This window comes from Zootoca vivipara, chromosome 13, assembly GCF_965207765.1.
Source record: "Zootoca vivipara chromosome 13, rZooViv2.hap1.1, whole genome shotgun sequence".
Classification (NCBI taxonomy): Eukaryota; Metazoa; Chordata; class Lepidosauria; order Squamata; family Lacertidae; genus Zootoca; species Zootoca vivipara.
The window spans coordinates 40519629-40539221 of record NC_142596.1 but is presented as its reverse complement, the minus strand read 5'-3'; the positions used below and the strand labels follow the sequence as shown (position 1 = coordinate 40539221).

At 44.4% G+C, this 19593-nt stretch overlaps 1 protein-coding gene across 3 annotated transcripts; it reads right to left on the bottom strand.

The window, feature by feature from the left end:
• Positions 1–2149: 2149 nt before the first annotated feature.
• Positions 2150–19309, bottom strand: LOC118093117 (acyl-coenzyme A synthetase ACSM3, mitochondrial-like). 3 transcript variants are annotated; one of them, XM_035131919.3, is made up of 14 exons: positions 19235–19309; positions 15949–16162; positions 14663–14873; positions 14352–14562; positions 13248–13391; positions 12130–12286; positions 10812–10891; positions 10189–10312; positions 9118–9198; positions 8865–8966; positions 6884–7011; positions 5617–5716; positions 4610–4729; positions 2150–3097 (listed from the first exon to the last, which is right to left on the bottom strand). In XM_035131919.3, exons 2-14 carry the CDS (start codon positions 16150–16152, stop codon positions 3011–3013), a joined length of 1749 nt encoding a protein of 582 aa, XP_034987810.3. In that variant the 5' UTR covers positions 16153–16162; positions 19235–19309; the 3' UTR covers positions 2150–3010. The 3 variants fall into 3 exon arrangements, with proteins under 3 accessions (XP_034987810.3, XP_034987813.3, XP_034987809.3); XM_035131922.3 differs by having other exon boundaries at positions 15949–16078; XM_035131918.3 differs by having other exon boundaries at positions 15949–16167; positions 19235–19302.
• Between the last annotated feature and the right edge of the window lie 284 nt (positions 19310–19593).

Genomic DNA, 19593 nt, shown 5'->3' with positions numbered 1-19593 from the left:
GGGGTGCAATGGAATGGTTCCCTTTGCCTACCTTTGGACCTGTTGAATAGTGAGTCTTCTTGGGTGAAGTTTTCCAACAAATCTCCGCTATATTGTTTGTCAGATCCTTCCTCTTGAGTCTGGTTTGGTTTGCGCTCTATCTTCCTGAATAGCACGAATGATTTAACCCCCAAAGACTTGGTTTTATTTCTTCCTTTGGCCACTAAGATGGAAATAGCTCACCACTGGAAACATAATTCTATGTTCTCTCTGGAGGGAGAGTGAAGTCTACAAGTATTACAAGAAAAACTTGACCCACTGAAAGAGGCTTCTCAGAGGACTGATAGAATCTGAAAAATCTTGAAAATAAGTGGTTCTTGACTTAGCTCATACAACCTGCATGTACTAAATAACCTCTGAGATACCGCTTGCCTTTCTCGTCTAACCATTCACCTCAGTCCTAAACATTTTGTACCTCTTCTTGTGTAGGCCCATTATTTTATTTCGTTTCAGTCGCTTAAATTATTCTGTATACCACATGCATACTGGTATTATACATGCCTGTTTGGTGCATGCATTTGTATATAACCCACTCTGTGTATGATGATTTTATTTTATTTTACAGTGGTATCTAGGTTTAAGAACAGTCCTGTTTATGAACAATTTGGTTTACGAACTCCGCAAATCCGGAAGTAGTGTCCCGGTTTGAGAACTTTACCTTGGACTAAGAACGGAACCCAAACGGTGGAAGGGCACTGGCAGCATTAGGGAAAGCGCACCTCGGTTTAAGAATGGTTTTGGTTTAAGAACGGACTTCTGAAACGGATTAAGTTCGTAAACCGAGGTACCACTGTATTATTTATTGCTGATTTATTTGTTCCTTTTTTTAAAAAAAAAAAGTTCCTTGTTACATTGAAAATAAATAATTAAAAAACCTCTTGCAGGAATGAAATAAATCCTACGAATTGACTTTAAGTGGGGGAATAAAAGAACTGCGAGACAGGAGTGTATAAGAAAACTGGATGAGGGGAGGGAGGGAAGTCAAAGCTCGGCAGAGCAAAAGAAAGGGAAATAACTGAAGAGATGTTAACAAGAGAAAATTCTATGTTTATTGTATGTTGGAGTGTTTGTGGGTGAATGTTTTGTTTGTTTTATTATTGTTTAATGTGTTTATTTGAAAATCAATAAAATGTTTCTTAAAAAAAGAAAGTAAATAATTTAAAAACCCAATGTTTTCAGAGAGAGAGAGAGAGAGAGAGAGAGAGAGAGAGAAAGAAAGAAAGAAAGGAAGAAGTAGTGGAGATTCCATCTGGCCCTGCATTCAGATCTCCATCACAGGATGCTGTAATTGTACTTTCACTGGTGGAAACATCAAAATGGACTTTCCACTATCTAATACCAATCTATCCATAGTGAATTGGTGAGAATGGTGGACTGAACACAATTCAAAGGAAAACATCAGGAGTGTTCTGCAGGAGTGTTGCAACCACTCCAGACCCTAGAATATCCATGATTGTTAAACGACAACCTTCCAGCTTATGACCAGGCTTAAGGCTATCTTATCTTGACTTGAGCTAGCCAGCTGAATAAGCTTGCATTTGCTTACAAAATCCCCCTCTCTCACCCACGCGTTAAAGCAGTCTTGTCATTGTTTCTGTTTGTCTAAATTGCATGTTAAAAATAAATAAATAGAAGAGAGGTAGCTATGTTAGTCTGTGGTATCAGGGGCAGGGGAACAAAGGGGTCTGTGGCACTATTTTAAAAAAGAAAATAAGACATTAGCCTTCATAAGCCAGCATCTACTTCCTCAGATATGTGGGTGAAGTATCCAACTGGGTTGACTCAACTACCTGGTCGTCCAGTTGCAGATCTTAAAGTCTTTGAGCTCAGGAACACAAGAGCTTAACTTCAAAACAATCTTATGATGACACATGATTCCAGTTAGAACAAAAGGTGTTGTGGGGTGGGGTGAAATGGTATAAAAAGATAATTCCTGGATGCCAAGATCCAGGCTTTGGGCAAGTACTCTTTGGTGAGAGAACTCCAGCAGAGATTTAAAATAATATGCAGCAAAGCAAAGTGTGGAAATATAGGCTGTTAGACCTTTAAAATACGCCCTACATTTCATCCAAAGTTTCCCTCTTCCCCTAGCATAGAAAAAGATCACACATTTAGCAAGTTAAAATTAGTTTACTTAGAAACTCTTTAAAGGTCAAGTTCATGTGCTTTTCCATACACCAGTCAGAAAACACAGGCAGTAAAACTTGGCTTAGTTACAGTGGTGGAAGTTTTGGTAAATTATTGGTAAAGGAACTCTAGGGTGGGGGCTGATGGGATTGGAGTCCAGTAGCATCTGAAAGGCCAAAGGTTCATCACCTGTGATTTATGCTTATGGTCGTTGCAATGCAGGTTTGAATATCTTGTGTAAGTTGTAACAATTCATGAGATTGTTCTTTTATTTTTCTGCAATGGCGGTTTAAGCTACTAAGCCATTTTACTCATTAGACACTATTTTGTGTAAACCAACTTTCCATATTTATTCAGATTGGCATTATACGGTTCTTGCCAATTCCCTAAAAATATGCCAAGACAATACTGATATACACTGACAGGAGAGGTGAAATTCTTCAGCTCATAATGATAAAATAATAGTGATATAATATAATCATCACATTATTTCTATACTGCATTTTCTGCAAACTTGCATCCAAAGCAGTTTACAAAAGAGTAACATCCCAAAAGCAGCAATACAATAACAAACATAATTAAAACCGTAATACCATTTACAGCACTAACATTTACAGCACTAACAGTTAAGCATTAATTTATAATACAGCAAAGGCATTTAAATGACCATGAAGGACACCAACAGGCCAGTTAATATCCCATGGGCTATAAATTCCTATGTTATCCACGAGAGACACTAGAAATTTGTACAATAATGGCCACCAAGGCAAATGGAACATCATCATCTATCCACCTGTGATATTGTTGTGACAACCGGTCCTTTTTTGATAGCTTCATAGTCCCCTTAGGCTTTCCCCCACTCTTTCATCCTCAGCTCCTTCCTCTGGATTTTCCCAGAAATTGTCTTGGGTAGGTCTTGAACAAACTCCATCTGTTTTGAAGGATCAAAGAGAGAGGGATAAACTGAGCACATCAACTTTTATTGGAGTTGCGTTGAGTCATTGTGAAAAACCAACTTTTGTGGAACAGAGGAATCTTAACCCAAGTCTAACAAAACACAGGATGGCCAGATGTCCTCCCCTCCCCTGGGAAAGACTCCTGGGCCTTGAACCTGGAGTATGGCAGCCAGAGGCTTAGCAATGGGAGTTTTTGACCCTCCTTTCAACTCCATGCAGCAAAAAAGCTACAGCAGCTGAATTTCTGCTTCTGAATGGTTGAGGAATTCAGGCGTTGCAAATTCCTTTGTGAAATGACCCGAGTTGCACGTCTTGGACAAATGTACTGATTCCACACTTCTCCGAATGCTGCAGTGGTCTCTGGCAGCTGAAATGTACCAAACATGGAGTTTAAAAATATGTTTAAAGTTTTTAATTTTGGATTTTAAGTGGTTGTAACCCAGCTTGAGACCTACTGGTGAGGGTGGATTATAACAATAATATATATTCAGAGAGATAATGCACATTTAAATAGGAACCATTGGAGAGGGATTGTAGCTTAGTGGCAGAATATGTCTCACACACCCCCCCCTTGCAAAAGGTCTCAGGTTCAATCCCGAGCAACCAGAGGACAAATGAATATGTCAGTTTTGATTCATCTCAGTTTCTCATTTTTCCAATCTTAAATTCAGCTCGCCACATTTCAACATCAGTTTGCGAATTAACGTTTCTAAATGTTCACATGAAAATTCATGACCATTTGTGTGCAAATTTCTTCAAATATAAACTTTTTTTTTTTGCAAATCAGCTCCCCTAAAATAATGCATTTTTGCATTTCTATGCAAAATTTACTCCAGTATATGCATTTTTGGATGCACAACTCCATTGGACAACTGTATTGCAAAATTCAGAGCAGCGTGAATTTCAAAGGACAGCCCAAATTAGGTAAGTTTGCTTTGAAATGTGACTCTTGTCTGTAACCCAGAGTCTGGAAGCATTGGTAGGCTACGATCATTCCTGTCAGGGAAGGTTCTAGCAGTGAACATTCCCTGACTACCGAACTGGAGAGGCACCAAGGCTCAGACAGCATCCTAGAGCCATTACTGCAATCTGAGACAGACACTCGGGGGGGGGGTCAGGAGAAGTGTCCAGCGGGGAGATGGCCCGCCCTTTCAAGTTCGCGCCTGAATTGAGACATTCCAGGGCACATAAACGTAAAGGGAGGGGATTCGGAGTCCCACGGTTGTTATGCTGGGGGAGGAGCAGGCAAGGGGCATTGGGGGAATCGGCGTCAGACTGAGCAGACATGTGTTCTTGAAACCGTAATTGCACTGTATATATCAGGCACAAATAAAAGTCAATAAAAGACAGAATGGCTGTGGAACTCGTCTCTCAACAGTAGCCAGAAACGATCCGTGACAATTCCTAACCCATTCTTAAGAACATTGTCTCTCCCTCCACCCAAGATCCAGAGATTGACGTGGAGTAATTCTGAACACTGTACTTGCCTTTCGGGGGTACTTGTAAGGAGCTGTCACTTTCTTGGCATGTGTTTGCAGCTCAAGAATTAATTGTTCTTTGTCATGTGACTGATAAACCGGCGACAGGACAACGAAAGCTTTCACAACCTACAATGAAGGCGAATGGAGGCAAGGTTAATGGATAGCTATGCTTGTGTGTGTGGGGGGGGAAGGGCTGTAGCCCAGTGGTTAGAGCTTTGCCTGCAGAAGGTCCCAGCTTCAATCCCCAGCATCTCCAGGTCGGGCTGTGGTAGAACCCTGCCTGCAAACTTGGAGAGCCACTGCCAGTCTGTGAGGACAATACTGAGCTAAATGAACCAATGGCCTGGCTCAGAATAAGGCGACTTCCTATGATAGTATTAACAGTACCCGCCTTCCTCTCTGACAAAAAACCTAGCTCTTGCTGAGATGGGGAATGTAGGGCTGGGCTATCCCACCTGAGGCTGCTGCTGGGGGCTCAGACATCACTGAATGCTCTCTTGCGCATGCAGCAGCCCCCTGCTGTACATAGAAAACGAAACAGGGAGGAAGCAAGATGAGACTCATTCCTCCTAGGATGTCCTGGGATAGCCCTCTATTGTGAAGGTGCCCTATTTTTCAGGTGTGGGGTACTGTTGGCCCTGCAGGTATTTGAAGGGCTGACCAGTCCAAAGATGAGCAACCCTCAGAAGGAAGCACAGAGACCTAGAAGCTGCCCATCCATACTTAGCACCTGGACCACAGACTGAGCAGGGACATGGAAGCCTTAACTTCCAATTTCCATGTTTATACTACAGGTGGAGTTGCATGTCGCCTACAACCCCACGTTGCCTATAACAAAAATGTCTCAAACTGATTGTAACTGACCTATAGGAAGTACTCTATGATTTGAAAATAGAGACACTGGTTGTATTTTTGTTACTTAGTGAAATCTTTCAATAGAAACATATTGAAGAAGACGAGGAAGAGGGGGAGGGGGAGGAGGAGGAGGAGGAGGAGGAGGAAGAGGACCATACCTCTCCTCGGACGGGATCTGGGCTGCTGACGACAGCTGCTTCTGCCACTGCTGGGTGCTCCATCAAGGCATTTTCTACTTCAGATGGCCCAATGCGATACCTCGGATTTGAAGGAGAAGTTAGATCTTGGCAAGCTATCAGCCTGAAGCAGAGCTTTGTGTGTGCTAACATGGTTAACTTAGGTCTGTTAATTTCAATGGATCTGCTCTGAATAGATGGGATACGGGTGGCACTGTGGTCTAAAGCACAGAGCCTAGGGCCTGCCGATCAGAAGGTCGGCGGTTCGAATCCCCACGGCGGGGTGAGCTCCCGTTGCTCGGTCCCAGCTTCTGCCAACCCAGCAGTTCGAAAGCACGTCAAAGTGCAAGTAGATAAATAGGTACTGCTCCGGCGGGAAGGTAAACGGCGTTTCCGTGCGCTGCTCTGGTTTGCCAGAAGCGGCTTTGTCATGCTGGCCACATGACCCGGAAGCTGTACGCTGGCTCCCTCGGCCAGTAAAGCGAGATGAGCGCTGCAACCCCAGAGTCGTCCGCGACTGGACCTAATGGTCAGGGGTCCCTTTACCTTTTACTCTGGATCTCACCCTGATTCGGGTGTGGGGAGGACTTTGATCCTCGAGATATTGCTCAACTCCCATCACCCCAGGGGCTAAGGATTCATCTGCACAGTCCCATTAGTGTACGCCAGTACAAAGGTTTCTGCTAGTGGTATAGGGCTCCCCCCCTCCACTCCATAGACGGACCTGTCAGGTGAAACCCCGGAACAGTGCATGGAGACAAGAGGGGAGATTGCTTTGTGAGGCAAACAGAAACACTTGTGGTTATAGAAGCATCTCCTCAGCGTTACTTTGAATTTAAAGCACATAGGGTAACATTCAGCTAAATTTTACTTAGAGCACACATACAGTATGGACATGAATGGGCCTAACTTAGTCATGTTTGTTAATTTCGGTGGGCTTACTCTGAGTAAAACTTAGTTGAATACCACCCACAGCTTTCCCCCAAGAACCCTGGTGACTGTAGTTTAATTTTCACAGAGTTAAAGAGTTCCTAGCACCCTTAACAAGCTGCAGTTCCCAGTTTATTTCTTTGGGGAAATAAATGAGCTTTAAATGTATGGAATGGATGTTACTTTACAAGGGGCGGTGCTGGCTTGATTTTTAGTCTTTTAATGGTGTTGCAACTTTTGCATTGCAGATACTTGTGACTTGGTTAAAAAAAAAACAGGCGGGTCAAGGTTTTTGTTTTTGTTTACAAAATAAGTGTACCCAGAGGACAAGATAACATCATCGGCTCTTGCCACAAACTGGACATATCCTTCTTCGTCCATGATCCCTCTGTCCCCGGTGATGTAGAAGTCCCCACGCTCTGTTGCAGCTGTTTTCTCAGGGTCATCCTAAGAACAATGCAGCGGAGGTCAACAAAGCTACAAAGGCACATTCCTCTCTAGATTCCTGCAACATCAGTCGGTATCCTGCATTTGGGAAGGGCCCATCACAGATCTAGCAACACAGGCAGAATGTTCTAAGATCTCAAATCGAGCGCTTTCCTGGGTAAAGGTTGGCTTGGGCTTTCACATTTGGTTAACTGCAAAGAACTAGCATGGAATACAACTCATGGCACTTCTGGTCCTGGAGATTGTATATAACCGTGATGGTTAATATCTTTCTCTATCAAACTACATGGATTCTGCTGTCATTAGCAGGGGCCCTTCCCTGGGTGCCTTCTCCAAGGAAGGTGCGGACAATGGCAATACAAGAATGGGCTTTTTCAGTGGTGACCTCTTGTTTCTGGAATGCCTGGCAACATCATTGGCAGCTTTTTGGACATCAGGCTGAATAATAATAATAATAATAATAATAATAATAATTTATACCCCGCCCATCTGGCTGGGTTTCCCCAGCCACTCTGGGCAGCTTCCAACCGAATATTAAAAACAGTACAGCATCAAATATTAAAAACTTCCCTAAACAGGGCTGTCTTCAGTTGTCTTCTAAAAGTAAAATAGTTGCTTATTGCCTTGACATCTGCTGGGAGGGCGTTCTACAGGACGGGTGCCGCTACCGAGAAGGCCCTCTGTCTGGTTCCCTGTAACCTCACTTCTCGCAATGAGGGAACCGCCAGAAGGCCCTCAGTGCTGGATCTCAGTGGTGGAGGTGGAGATGCTCCTTCAGGTATACAGGACCGAGGCCGTTTAGGGCTTTAAAGGTCAGTACCAACACTTTGAATTGTGCTCGGAAACGTACTGGGAGCCAGTGTAGATCTCTCAGGACCGGTGTTATGTGGTCCCGGCGGCCACTCCCAGTCACTAGTCTAGCTGCCGCATTCTGGATTAATTGCAGTTTCCGGGTCACCTTCAAAGGTAGGCCCACGTAGAGCGCATTGCAGTAGTCCAAGCGGGAGATAACTAGAGCATGCACCACTCTGGTGAGACAGTCTGCGGGCAGGTAGGGTCTCAGCCTGCGTACCAGATGGAGCTGGTAGACAGCCGCCCTGGACACAGAATTAACCTGTGCCTCCATGGACATTTCTGCTTATTCAGGCATTCAGTTGTTAAATGCGATGATTCACTGCTATCATTTCTGACCTGTTTTGTTGTGTTCATCTTTCAGTAAGGTGGGTTAAAATCCCCCCTCCACACAATTTTTGATGTATGAACCCCCTAGCAATTTTTGCTCCATCATATTTTCCCTTCCTTATTTGGTTTTAAACCAGATGTAGGGAACCTTTGGCCCTGAACTACAACCCCCACCACCCCCAGCTTGCTTGCCTGTGCTTTCTGGGGTAGATGGGAGTTGTAGTTCTGCAACATCTGGAGGGCCAAAGCTTCTCCACAAATGATTTAAACTGATTGCCAGCTTGCTTTGCATTTTATGGGTTTGTAAGCCCCCCACCCAGCCTTATTAACGTCTCCTGAAAAAAGCACCCAATATCTTTTTATTCTAGGGGTGGTCCTCTAAATGTTGCTCTACAACAGGCATCCCCAAACTGCGGCCCTCCAGATGTTTTGGCCTACAACTCCCATTATCCCTAGCTAACAGGATCAGTGGTTGGGGAAGATGGGAATTGTAGTCCAAAACATCTGGAGGGCCGAAGTTTGGGGATGCCTGGTCTACAACAACACCCAACAGTCCTTGCAATCATGGTCAAAGGAGAGGGAGGATGGGAACATCTTGAAAGCCAAAGGTTCCCCACCTCTGTTATATTCCTTGGAGGCTGCCCCATCATTTGAGAGGGTTCCTTTCTTACCACATAGCAGGTGAAGAGACCCAAGGGCCTTTTGGGCTTGATTTTAACAGCAATGTCTCCTTCTTCCCCAGGAGGTAGGCGATTGCAATGTTCATCTATTATCTAGAAAGATGGAACCCCAGCCGTCAGTTATGTGAGCTTTTCTGTTTTGTCTCTTTAGTTGAGCAATATGGGCACATCGTGGTGTTTACTAAAGCAACACGGCTTATCATGGCTGACTGTTATGGCTTCCCTGCATTAGAAATATTCCTACCTGGACATCAAAAGGAGGAGCCGGCGTTCCGGCAAAGCCAGGCTTGACTTTCATATCTCTCCTAGTCGAACATAACATAGTCTGTGTAAAGAAATGGTAAATGTTCAATCAGGCTTCTCTCTCACACTCTCTGAAACTATGGCTTTTAACAGATTGGAGAATTTTCAGTTGACTTTATCTTCCATTTCAAGATTTGGGGAAGGGCCATAGCTGAATGACGGACTGTACAAGCTGGAGTCTGCAGGAGAAATTGCGGCATGGAACAACAACAATTTTATTATTTATACCCCGCCCATCTGGCTGGGTTTCCCCAGCCACTCTGGGCGGCTCCCAGTACATATTAAAACATAATAAAATGTCAAACATTAAAAAAAACATCCCGATACAGGGCTGCCTTCAGACGTCTTCTAAAAGTTGTGTAGTCATTTATCTCCTTGACATCTGATGGGAGGGCATTACACAGGGTTGGTGCCACTTCCAAGAAGCCCCTCTGCTTGGTTCCCTGTAACTTTACAACAACTACCAGACCTTTAGAAGGCATCTCAAGGCAGCCCTGTTTAGGGAAGCTTTTAATGTTTGATGGATTTCTGTATTTTAATATTTTGTTGGAAGCCGCCCAGAGTGGCTGGGGGAACCCGGCCAGATGGGCGGGGTATAAATACTAAATTATTATTATTATTATTACAGTGAGGGAACTGTCAGAAGGCCATCGGAGGTGGACCTCAGTGTCTGGGCTGAACAATGGGGGTGGAGACGTTCCTTCAAGTATACTTTTCTCATACAGGGTTCCAACCAGCCAGCCATGCCCTTTTCCAGGGCACTCCATTCCATTCTCTCCAGTATGGATGGTGGTGCATTCTCCCAGGTGGGGCATTTGGGGGAAACATGCAGTTGGATTTGATACGCTTCTTCTGGCACAATGGGCCAGCTGCGCTTGGTTGTTAACCAGAAGGTTGGCGGTTCGAGCCCACCCGGGGACGGCAGTAGGCTAGATCTCCATTGGGCTCCCTTCCAACTCTACAATTCTGTGATTCCATGATTCTATAGATACATGGCGAAATGCCAACATACAGTCTCTGTCTGCCCATAGCCTTCACGTATTCCCACTCCTGTCTGCGCTTTCCACTGCTCCATCACTTCAGGGCTGTTGCCTTCCCCACCGCTCAGACACCGTCTCAGGCTCTTGAACTGGTATCTGCATGAGGGCGTGAAGAAGCTTTGAGTCAACAGTGATTATTGCCTCCGTAGCAAGTTATACAGGCATACAGTAGCATCCCAGTTAGCACACCTAGTGCTGGTGTAATGTTGGACTCGAATGCTCATCAGTCCCAGACAACTTGGCCAATGCTCAGGTTAGGGTGGGATTGAGTTGAGGGTTGGACTAGATGAGCCTTGGGGCACCCCTCAACTACAATTCTAAGATTCTATGAAATATTTCCAAAGGAAGCAAGAAATATAAATAATGAGATGAATTTAATAGGAAACAAACTAAAACAAAAGCAAGAAAAACAGGCAGGGGGTTGGACTGGATGACCCTCAGTGTCCTTTCTAACTCTGCAGTTCTTTGAATCTACCATATGTCTGTAAACCCAGGCAGAGGGACTGAGAAGTGCACTATTTTTTAAAAAAGCAGGAAGTTACTCTAGTGTTGAGTTTTAAAATGCACAGATGCTACCATGCAGGGTTTGCCATACCTTCCAACGTTGTGCTGCAGAAGCATACGATAAACAGTTGGGGGGCCACAGAAAGTTGTCACTGGATACTTGGTGAGGGTCTAGAGGGGAAAACACAAACACATTCCTATTGCACCGTGTGATTCCAGAAGTTTCACAAGGGTTGATTGTTAATTTTTAACTTTTTGTCTGAAACATTTTCCTGCAAGGTTGAATTGTTTTTTTTTTTTACTTCTACCAAGAAAGGGAGGAAACTGTCTCCCTCAAAAAGAGTGAATTGTGGTCTGGGTAGGGACCATAGCTGCCAAGTTTTCCCTTTTCTCATGAGGAAGCCTATTCAGCATAATGGAATTTCCCTTTAAAAAAGGGAGAACTTGGCAGCTATGGTAGGGACCACTGCTCAGCGGGAGGGAAGAGCTTTGAATGCAGAAGATTCCCAGTTAAATTCTTAGCCTCTCTGGGAAACCTCAGACTGGGGCAGAATGTGGCCCTCCAGACCTTTCTATCCGGCCCTTGGAATGCTCCCCACCTACATCTCTAATTTTTTCCAGGCCACAACCCACCCGGGCCCTGCTATGCACCCTCCTTGAATGTTTTACCTGTCTGGGATGTTCCCTTAATCTCATTATAATGCCTCTTGAACATCCAGAGTGGAGGAAGAGAAGCGAATGAGTGAGTAGAAAATACAAAGGTTCAATTTACATTTATTATTCCACCCACTTTTCCCTCTGGCCCCACCCACCACTGGCAAGTGACCTTTGGGAGATTGCCCAGAAGGTTGTGTGGCCCTTGATGCTGACAAATGTTCTCCACCCCTGGGATGAGATAGGAAGTAATGGGGAAAGACCTCTCTTGGAGACCCCAGAAAGCTCTTGCAAGGCAGGCAAGGCTATTATGGAGCAGAGGAAACTGTTTAATACTGCATCAGATTGGTCCATCTAGCTTAGCTTTGTCTACGCCAGGCATAGGCAACCTTGGCTCTCCAGATGTTTTGGAACTACAACTCCCATGACCCCTAGCTAACAGGCCCAGTGGTCAGGGATCATGGGAGTTGTAGTTCCAAAACATCTGGAGAGCCAAGGTTGCCTATGCCTGGTCTACGCTGATTGAAAGCAACTCCACAGGGTTCCAGACAGGGAATCTTCCCCAGTCCTACCTAGAGATGTTAAGGATTGAACCCAGAAGCTTCTTAATGCAAAGCAAATTCCCAACCACTCTTCTGGGTCTGGAGTTCAAGGAGAAAACTCGAGATCCCTGTTGGCAGAGCAACTCTCCCCAAACACCTTGGTCTTCTGCCCCAATGTTTCCTGCCTTTTGAATAAGGCAGTATTAGCCTTACATTGAGAACAGTCGTTGGCTCGAACTGGAGCATGCCGTGCTGAAAGATACATGCCCCTTGGATCCACGTAGGGTACAAATTGCTGAAGACGAATTTGATCCAGCCTGTGTCGGAGAAACCCCAGATCACATCGGAAGGATTCAGGTCCATCCAGTACCTGTTAATAAGGAGGCAAACACGGCGACTACTCAGTTACATTTATTAGACCCGGGTGGCGCTGTGGGTTAAACCACAGAGTCTAGGGCTTGCCGATCAGAAGGTCGGCGGTTCGAATCCCTGCAACGGGGTGAGCTCCCGTTGCTCGGTCCCAGCTCCTGCCCACCTAGCAGTTCGAAAACACATCAAAGTGCAAGGGCCAAAGTTTGGGGATGCCTGTTGTAGGTAGTATGCCTCTGAACACCAGTTGCTAGGAAGTAGGGAAACGGGACGTGGGTGGCACTGTGGGTTAAACCACAGAGCCTAGGGCTTGCCGATCAGAAGGTCAGCGGTTCTAATCCCCGCGACGGGGTGAGCTCCCATTGCTCGGTCCCAGCTCCTGCCCACCTAGCAATTCGAAAGCACATCAAAGTGCAAGTAGATAAATAGGGACCGCTCCGGCGGGAAGGTAAACGGTGCTTCTGTGTGCTGCTCTGGTTCGCCAGAAGCAGCTTTGTCATGCTGGCCACATGACCCGGAAGCTATACGCCGGCTCCCTCGGCCTATAGACCAAGATGAGCGCCGCAACCCCAGAGTCGGACACAACTGGACCTGATGGTCAGGGGCCCTTTACCTTTACCTTTTATGTTTGAGGAACGAACTAGACAGGGTGAAAAGATATGGGATCAGATCTTTTGATTTTAAGATTAAAGGACAGCAGGTGCTAGAATGGGGTAGGTGGAGAGATGGGAATTGTTCAAAGCTGTGGTAATGCGCACTTACTTTAAAATGTTGTGCTTGGGGGCTCTCCTTCGGATGACTAAGAATTGCAGTTTTATTGTGATTTAAGCTTAAAACAAAGATTACAGCCACTCCATCATGCCTATCAAAGCTCTTGCTACAATTAAATAGCCGTTCTTTAAACTGCCATGGGACTTTCTGTTGGGTTTGTTGCCCCTGAAGATTTAGAAAGAGAGAGATACCTTCCAACAACTGTCAGCCCAATCCCCAAACTGCTGCAGGAGTGTTCCACCATTTTGGGATAACCCGTGGTTCCACTGGTGAAGTAAATGGTCATTGGATCTTGACTCCTTGTTTTGACAGGCTGATGATCACCGTCTGCAGCACTTTAAAACAGAAAAGTGGACAAGTAGTAAGAATGGGGTAAAAAGGTAAAGGTAAAGGGACTTGAAAACGTGGATTTCTCTGGTTCTTAAAAGTGCATATCTTATTTTCATATAATACAGACTTGTTAAAACATCTCCTGCTTCTTGATAATAACGGTCATAACCTTTCTTCCCATCCACCCGAACCTAACCCCCTGCTCCCTCTCTAACCCTCCACTCCCCAACTGCCAACCCCCAACTGCCTTTCAATGGTTGTCCCCCCTCCATTTAGAAGGCCGTCTAGCTCCGCCTCTCAGGGAACACCTGCCTATCATGGGAGTGATAGGTTAACCCATGATGAACTGGAATCATCATCAGGCACTATTCTGCCACATTGGCGCTCATATCGCTTTACTGGCCGAGGGAGCCGGCATTAGGTGTAATCAAAATCAATGGTCTGTGATCCTGTAAGCTTAAGGTGTTCTTGGAAATTAGGATTCCAATAGAAAACGACTAAGTGGGAACTGCAATAAAATGTTGCAGTGGGAAAACCCCACCCAAGATAGTCCATTCAAATTAACTCAAGTTCCTCACATTTTTGAATCAGCTTGTGATTCATATACAGTGGTATCTCCAGTTGTGAACTTAATTCATTCCGGAGGTCCGTTCGTAACCGGAAACCGTTCTTAACATGAGGCGCACTTTTGCTAATGGGGCCTCCCGCTGCTGCCACACTGCTGCGCGACTTCCGCTCGCAAAGTTAGCAACCAGGATCATCTACTTCCAGGTTAGCGGAGCTCATTACCCGAAGCGTTCGTAAGGAGGACGGTATATAACCCGAGGTTCCACTTTTGCCCACTATACAAATGTTCGTAGGTAATTGGCTATCTTCCTGATGTAGGTGATGAATACTTCAGACACCAGATTCTTCTATCTTTGACTTATCCCCGACTTGCTTAACAAGGCAGCAGAGATACTCACTTCAGCAGGTCATGGAAGTTCAGCCATCCTTCTCTGCTGGTGCCTTCGGAGACCAACATCCGAGTTTTCAGGAACTGGCAATCAGATGCAAGAGAGTCAATCAATGGAGCCAAGGCATCGTTTGTAACTATGCATTTGGCCCGAGACTTCTGGAGCCGGTACAATATGTCTTTAGCAGTCAACAGGGTCGTGGCTGGGATGAAGGTGACACCTAGGAGCAAAACAAAGTGTGATTAAAAAGAAAGGAGAGGAAGACACAGCAAAAAATGGATCTTTCTGTCGGCTCCTAGCACAGAGAGGACCTAACTGACCTGCTCTGATGCAGCCCACACTGATCAGCCACCATTCAGGCACCCTGGGGAGGATGATGACGATTCGGTCTCCCTTCTGCAGATTGCAAGCTTTGGAGAGGACGTTGGCTGCTTTCTTGGATAAGAATGCCAGCTCCTCAAAGGTCCACTGCACCTCCTCGCCTTTCCCACTTACCCACCAAAGAGCAGGAGTGGAAGGTCTCTTTCCATCCTATCAGGTACAAAGGATGAAAAAAGGGGGGGGGGGAGGAAGCTATTTTACTTAGCTATCTCTCTAACAAGATTTATATACCAAATAATCAGCAAAAGGTTTCTCAGCGGTTTACAGAAAACCCTATAAAATATCTAATGAAGACACCAATAAAATCAAACTATCCCTTACATCCTGTTTCATATTTTACCTAGTTTGATTAATTTTATGCCTACTTGTTTTTGAGCAAGTAGGCATAAAACAACGACGACGACGACGACAACAACAACAACAACAATTTATTATTTATATACCCCGCCCATCTGGCTGGGTTTTCCCAGCCACTCTGGGCGGCTTACAACAGAATATTAAAATACAATAATTTATTAAACATTAAACGCTTCCCTAAACAGGGCTGCCTTCAGATGTCTTTTAAAAGTCTGGTAGTTGATTTTCTCTTTGACATCTGATGGGAGGGCGTTCCACAGGCTGGGTGCCACTACCGAGAAGGCCCGTTGCCTGGTTCCCTGCAACTTGGCTTCTCGCAACGAGGGAACCTCCAGAAGGCCCTCAGCGCTGGATCTCAGTTTCCGGGCTGAATGATGGGGGTGGAGACACTCCTTCAGGTGTACTGAATATGAAACAGGATGTAAGGGTGAGACAAGAACTTTCACAATAAAATGCTGATGAATTCCATGCAGACATTTTTAGGCAGGAGGCAGAATGGATTTGTAAGCTGGCGGGGGGGAAATGTTGAGAACTGAATTTAAGACGGGGGAACTGAGAAACCGAGAAAAGCCAAACAGGACAACTTTTCTCAACTCTAGCTAGCAGTGAGGAAGTTTCCACGCTACGCTTTTTTATTGACTCAAAACAGTTTTGACTACCAAAGGGACTTCACCTCTTAATGTAAACGAAATGGGGAACTTTGCAACTTTAGGTTTTGATGATTGGCTGAAAAATTAATGCTAATATATCTTTTGTTGGCATATAGTTTGTTTTGAGATATATATTCAATGGGCGTTTGCTATAAACAATAAAGATCTACATGACTGACTGATAATACTAGGAAATAATGACAGATACAATCCCTTACCTTCTCCTTTTGGCTCCATATATCCAGGACATCACTTGCAAAATTAAAATGCTCTGGCACATTTTTGTAGAGGGCTTCAGTGTCTGAGAAATCCAGAGCTGGAGATCCACTACAAGGTTGACTCATTATTCTACAAGGCAATTTGAAGGCATTAAGAGACTTTAAAACTGGAATTCTGGAGAGAAGCTTCCTTGCCCCTGCCATGAAAATGATCCTGCCCTTATGGAAAACCAAAAAAGAAAAAGAAATAATAATTAAACGTGATAATTCAAGATTCTGCTCAAGAACAACATCTGAAGGCAGCCCTGTTTAGGGAGGCTTTTAATGTTTAATTGTTTTATTTCATTTTTCTGTTGTAAGCCACCCAGAGTGGCTGGGGAAACCCAGCTAGATGGGCGGGGTATAAATAATAAATTATTATTATTATTATTATTATTATTATTATTATTAACAAAAACAAAACACCAATGACAGAAATATATGTACGCATTGAATATATTCCAGTGACAAAACTGCAAAGCGGAACTCCAATGGAAATGCAACTTCATTCCATAGCCATGTCTTAGGGGTGGGAATTCAGAGTTACTCTATATCAGGCTTCCTCAACCGCGGCCCTCCAGATGTTTTGAGACTACAATTCCCAGCATCCCTGACCACTGGTCCTGCTAGCTAGGGATCATGGGCGTACCCAGCGAGGGGCAGGGGGGGCAGCTGCCCCACCAGAAGCAAAAAAAAAAGGTTATAAAGTGATGAAACGAAACAAAATTAGGTAGGGCGATGGCGAATAATCAGTTGTTTAAAACACTGAAATGGTGTAAAAACCGAGAAGTATCTAGAGCCACCTAGCAACTGGTAGAGGAATCTATGTCAGCCAGCCGTTGGGATTCAAGGGAGGGAGAGGTCTCTAGCGGGCTCTAGCAAAGAGAAGAGGGAATCTTCTAGAGGAGGGGTCTAGTGAGTTCCACGTCACTAAACTGAGCCGCCTGCCGCTAAACTGAGCTGCCCGCTATTAGTTTACCATCTTATTTACATTTAGAAGACATCGAGGCTGCTGCCTAAATGGATATGAGAAACTGGTTCCAAAAAGGTAAGTTAAGTAATTTCTGTAGAAAATTAAATTTTAAAGGGCAAAGACCTGGCTCAGAAGTACAATGGGAGAGGACAGACTGACTGGGTTGTGTTTGATGAGCGTGCATCGGAAATTCTTCAAGGAAAATCAGGTAATAACTACCGTAATAAAGCACTGCTATAATCATATAAAATTTTATTAAAATTTTGGTTTCATTTGCCTTTTCCTTGCTGAAATGTCACAACCTGAATGACCATGGCTTGCCCCCCCCCAGTTTTGATCCTGGGTAGGCCCCTGCTAGGGATCATGGGAGTTTTAGGCCAAAAACATCTGGAGGGCTGAGGTTGAAGAAGCATGCTCTATATAGCTCTTTCAGTGTTGAAAACGGGAGCGGAACTGTGCATAATGTTCCAATAGCCAATTTGCTGCTAGGCCAGGTTCCAGCTTCAAAGAATCCTGGAATCCGAGAATTGTAGAGTTGGACATGACCCTAATGGTCATCTAGTCAGAACCCCTGCAGTGAAGTAATCACAGCTAAAGGGCCCCTGACAGATGGCCACCCAATCTCTGTTTTTTTTTTTAAATTAAATTAAAAATTAAAATTAAAATTAAATTAAAAAATTAAATGAAGGAGAGCCCACCACCTTTTGAGGCAGCTCACTCCACGGTTGAACAGCTCGTAAAGTTCTTCCAAAACAGATTTTTTTGTGTGTCCCCCCGGTTTATTCTGGTGCGGCGGCCATTTTGGAACTGGGCAGAGCAGCATCAAAAGTCACTTATGAGCATGCTCCGCCCAATTCCAAAATGGTGGCAATGCTACTTCCGGTCCGATCCCTTATTTTTCAGGCAGGAACTTGGCAGGTATGCTTCATGCTGCAGTTGGTGCGGCCGCCTATTGGCAGCCATGGAAACTGCAGAACCTGGACTCAGCTTTTTGAATGTGCTATAAACATGGTGCTGGAGGAGACTCTTGAGAGTCCCATGGACTGCAAGAAGATCAAACCTATCCATTCTGAAGGAAATCAGCCCTGAGTGCTCACTGGAAGGACAGATCGTGAAGCTGAGGCTCCAATACTTTGGCCACCTCATGAGAAGAGAAGACTCCCTGGAAAAGACCCTGATGTTGGGAAAGATGGAGGGCACAAGGAGAAGGGGACGACAGAGGACAAGATGGTTGGACAGTGTTCTCGAAGCTATGAACATGAGTTTGACCAAACTGCGGGAGGCAGTGGAAGACAGGAGTGCCTGGCGTGCTATGGTTTATGGGGTCATGAAGAGTCGGACATGACTAAACGACTAAACAACAACATAAACATGCAACACCAGATGGCGCCAGAGAGCAAATAAAATTATAAGCAATTTTCCACAGCGTTTTTTTTTTGTTATACGGTAATGATTAAATTTCTGACTTATTTATAACATCCCCCTCCCCCAGTGTGTCAGTGTGTAGATCCACCCGCTGACAACATTTTCCATTCTTATGTGTAGACCACTCCTTAAGAGCACCACTGACTGGACCATCCTGACATTGCACAAACACGCAGCTCCTGGCTACTTCCTAAGCAGTATTCTCCGAAAACAACATGGGAATGTAACATGTAACAAGAGTCTCTAAATAAATATAATCTAGCTGAAATACAGGATGGTTCTACATTGTTTATTAAGCATCCATAGTGATTGGATTGCAGACACTTGTTGGGGTAGACAATGCTGGTTGTTTACTGAGCACTCATCATGACTTGCTTATATTGTCTGATGTTACCGGTATGCCAAGCAACTGTTATTCAACACAACTCAGTGCATTTTCCCATCACATTCCTTTATTGCATTTTTAATAAACTAAAATCCAGTTTTGCAGTGGCTTTGGAAACTGGGTTTGGTGTGCAAGAGCACAAAATCAACGTCAATGGCACATCCTGAATTTGCAGCTGTGTGTCTGAATCCTACCCCAAAAGAGCAACAGTCTGAAAGCACTCCTAGTTAGCTGAGCTGAGGCTAATGCTTTCTTGAAACAACTGGAAAATATCTATGTATATTAGTTACAGCTCATTTCAAACTGACTGCTTTTGTGACTATCTTTAGTTGGGCGTTGGTCCCTACATGTTTTATGTAAGATCTGATTGTTTTAGCAACATAGTTTCATTGTTAGACACATACCTAGAAGACCTTACACAACTCAGAAACTAGAATCTTTGTATAAACATGCAGACAACTTACCACAACCCACACTCTAGAATAGCAGAGAGCACTCCAAAAGGAAATTCACCTGGGTTTTTGAGAACTGAATTAAACAGCAAGCAGTACATACGGTAAACATTAACTTTTATCAGAGATCCATCGGTTGACATTTGAGAACCTTTCACTTGATTATTATTATTTTTTGTAATCTGGTGTAAGTCAAAAGTTAATGTTTGACTAGATCGCCACCTATTTGCAAAAGGGCCCCTGTCCTTTCCCTCAAATTAAGTTATGCTGAAATGTAGGATACACCTTTTTTCTTCTTTTCAAAAGTCATTGGGGAATGCAGGTTGGATAAGGGAAAATGGAGTAGAGAGGCTTAGCAAATCCAGAGATGG

What these genes read in the sequence shown, in the direction of transcription:
- LOC118093117 (XM_035131919.3), bottom strand. Translation starts at nt 16,152, where the DNA reads ATGGCAGGGGCAAGGAAGCTTCTCTCCAGAATTCCAGTTTTAAAGTCT. An exon ending in GTCTCTTCACCTGCTATGTG is followed by an intron (nt 7,012 to 8,864) that starts GTAAGAAAGGAA and finishes CATTGTTCTTAG; the next exon opens with GATGACCCTGAGAAAACAGC. An exon ending in GATGTTATCTTGTCCTCTGG is followed by an intron (nt 5,717 to 6,883) that starts GTACACTTATTT and finishes TTCAAATCCGAG; the next exon opens with GTATCGCATTGGGCCATCTG.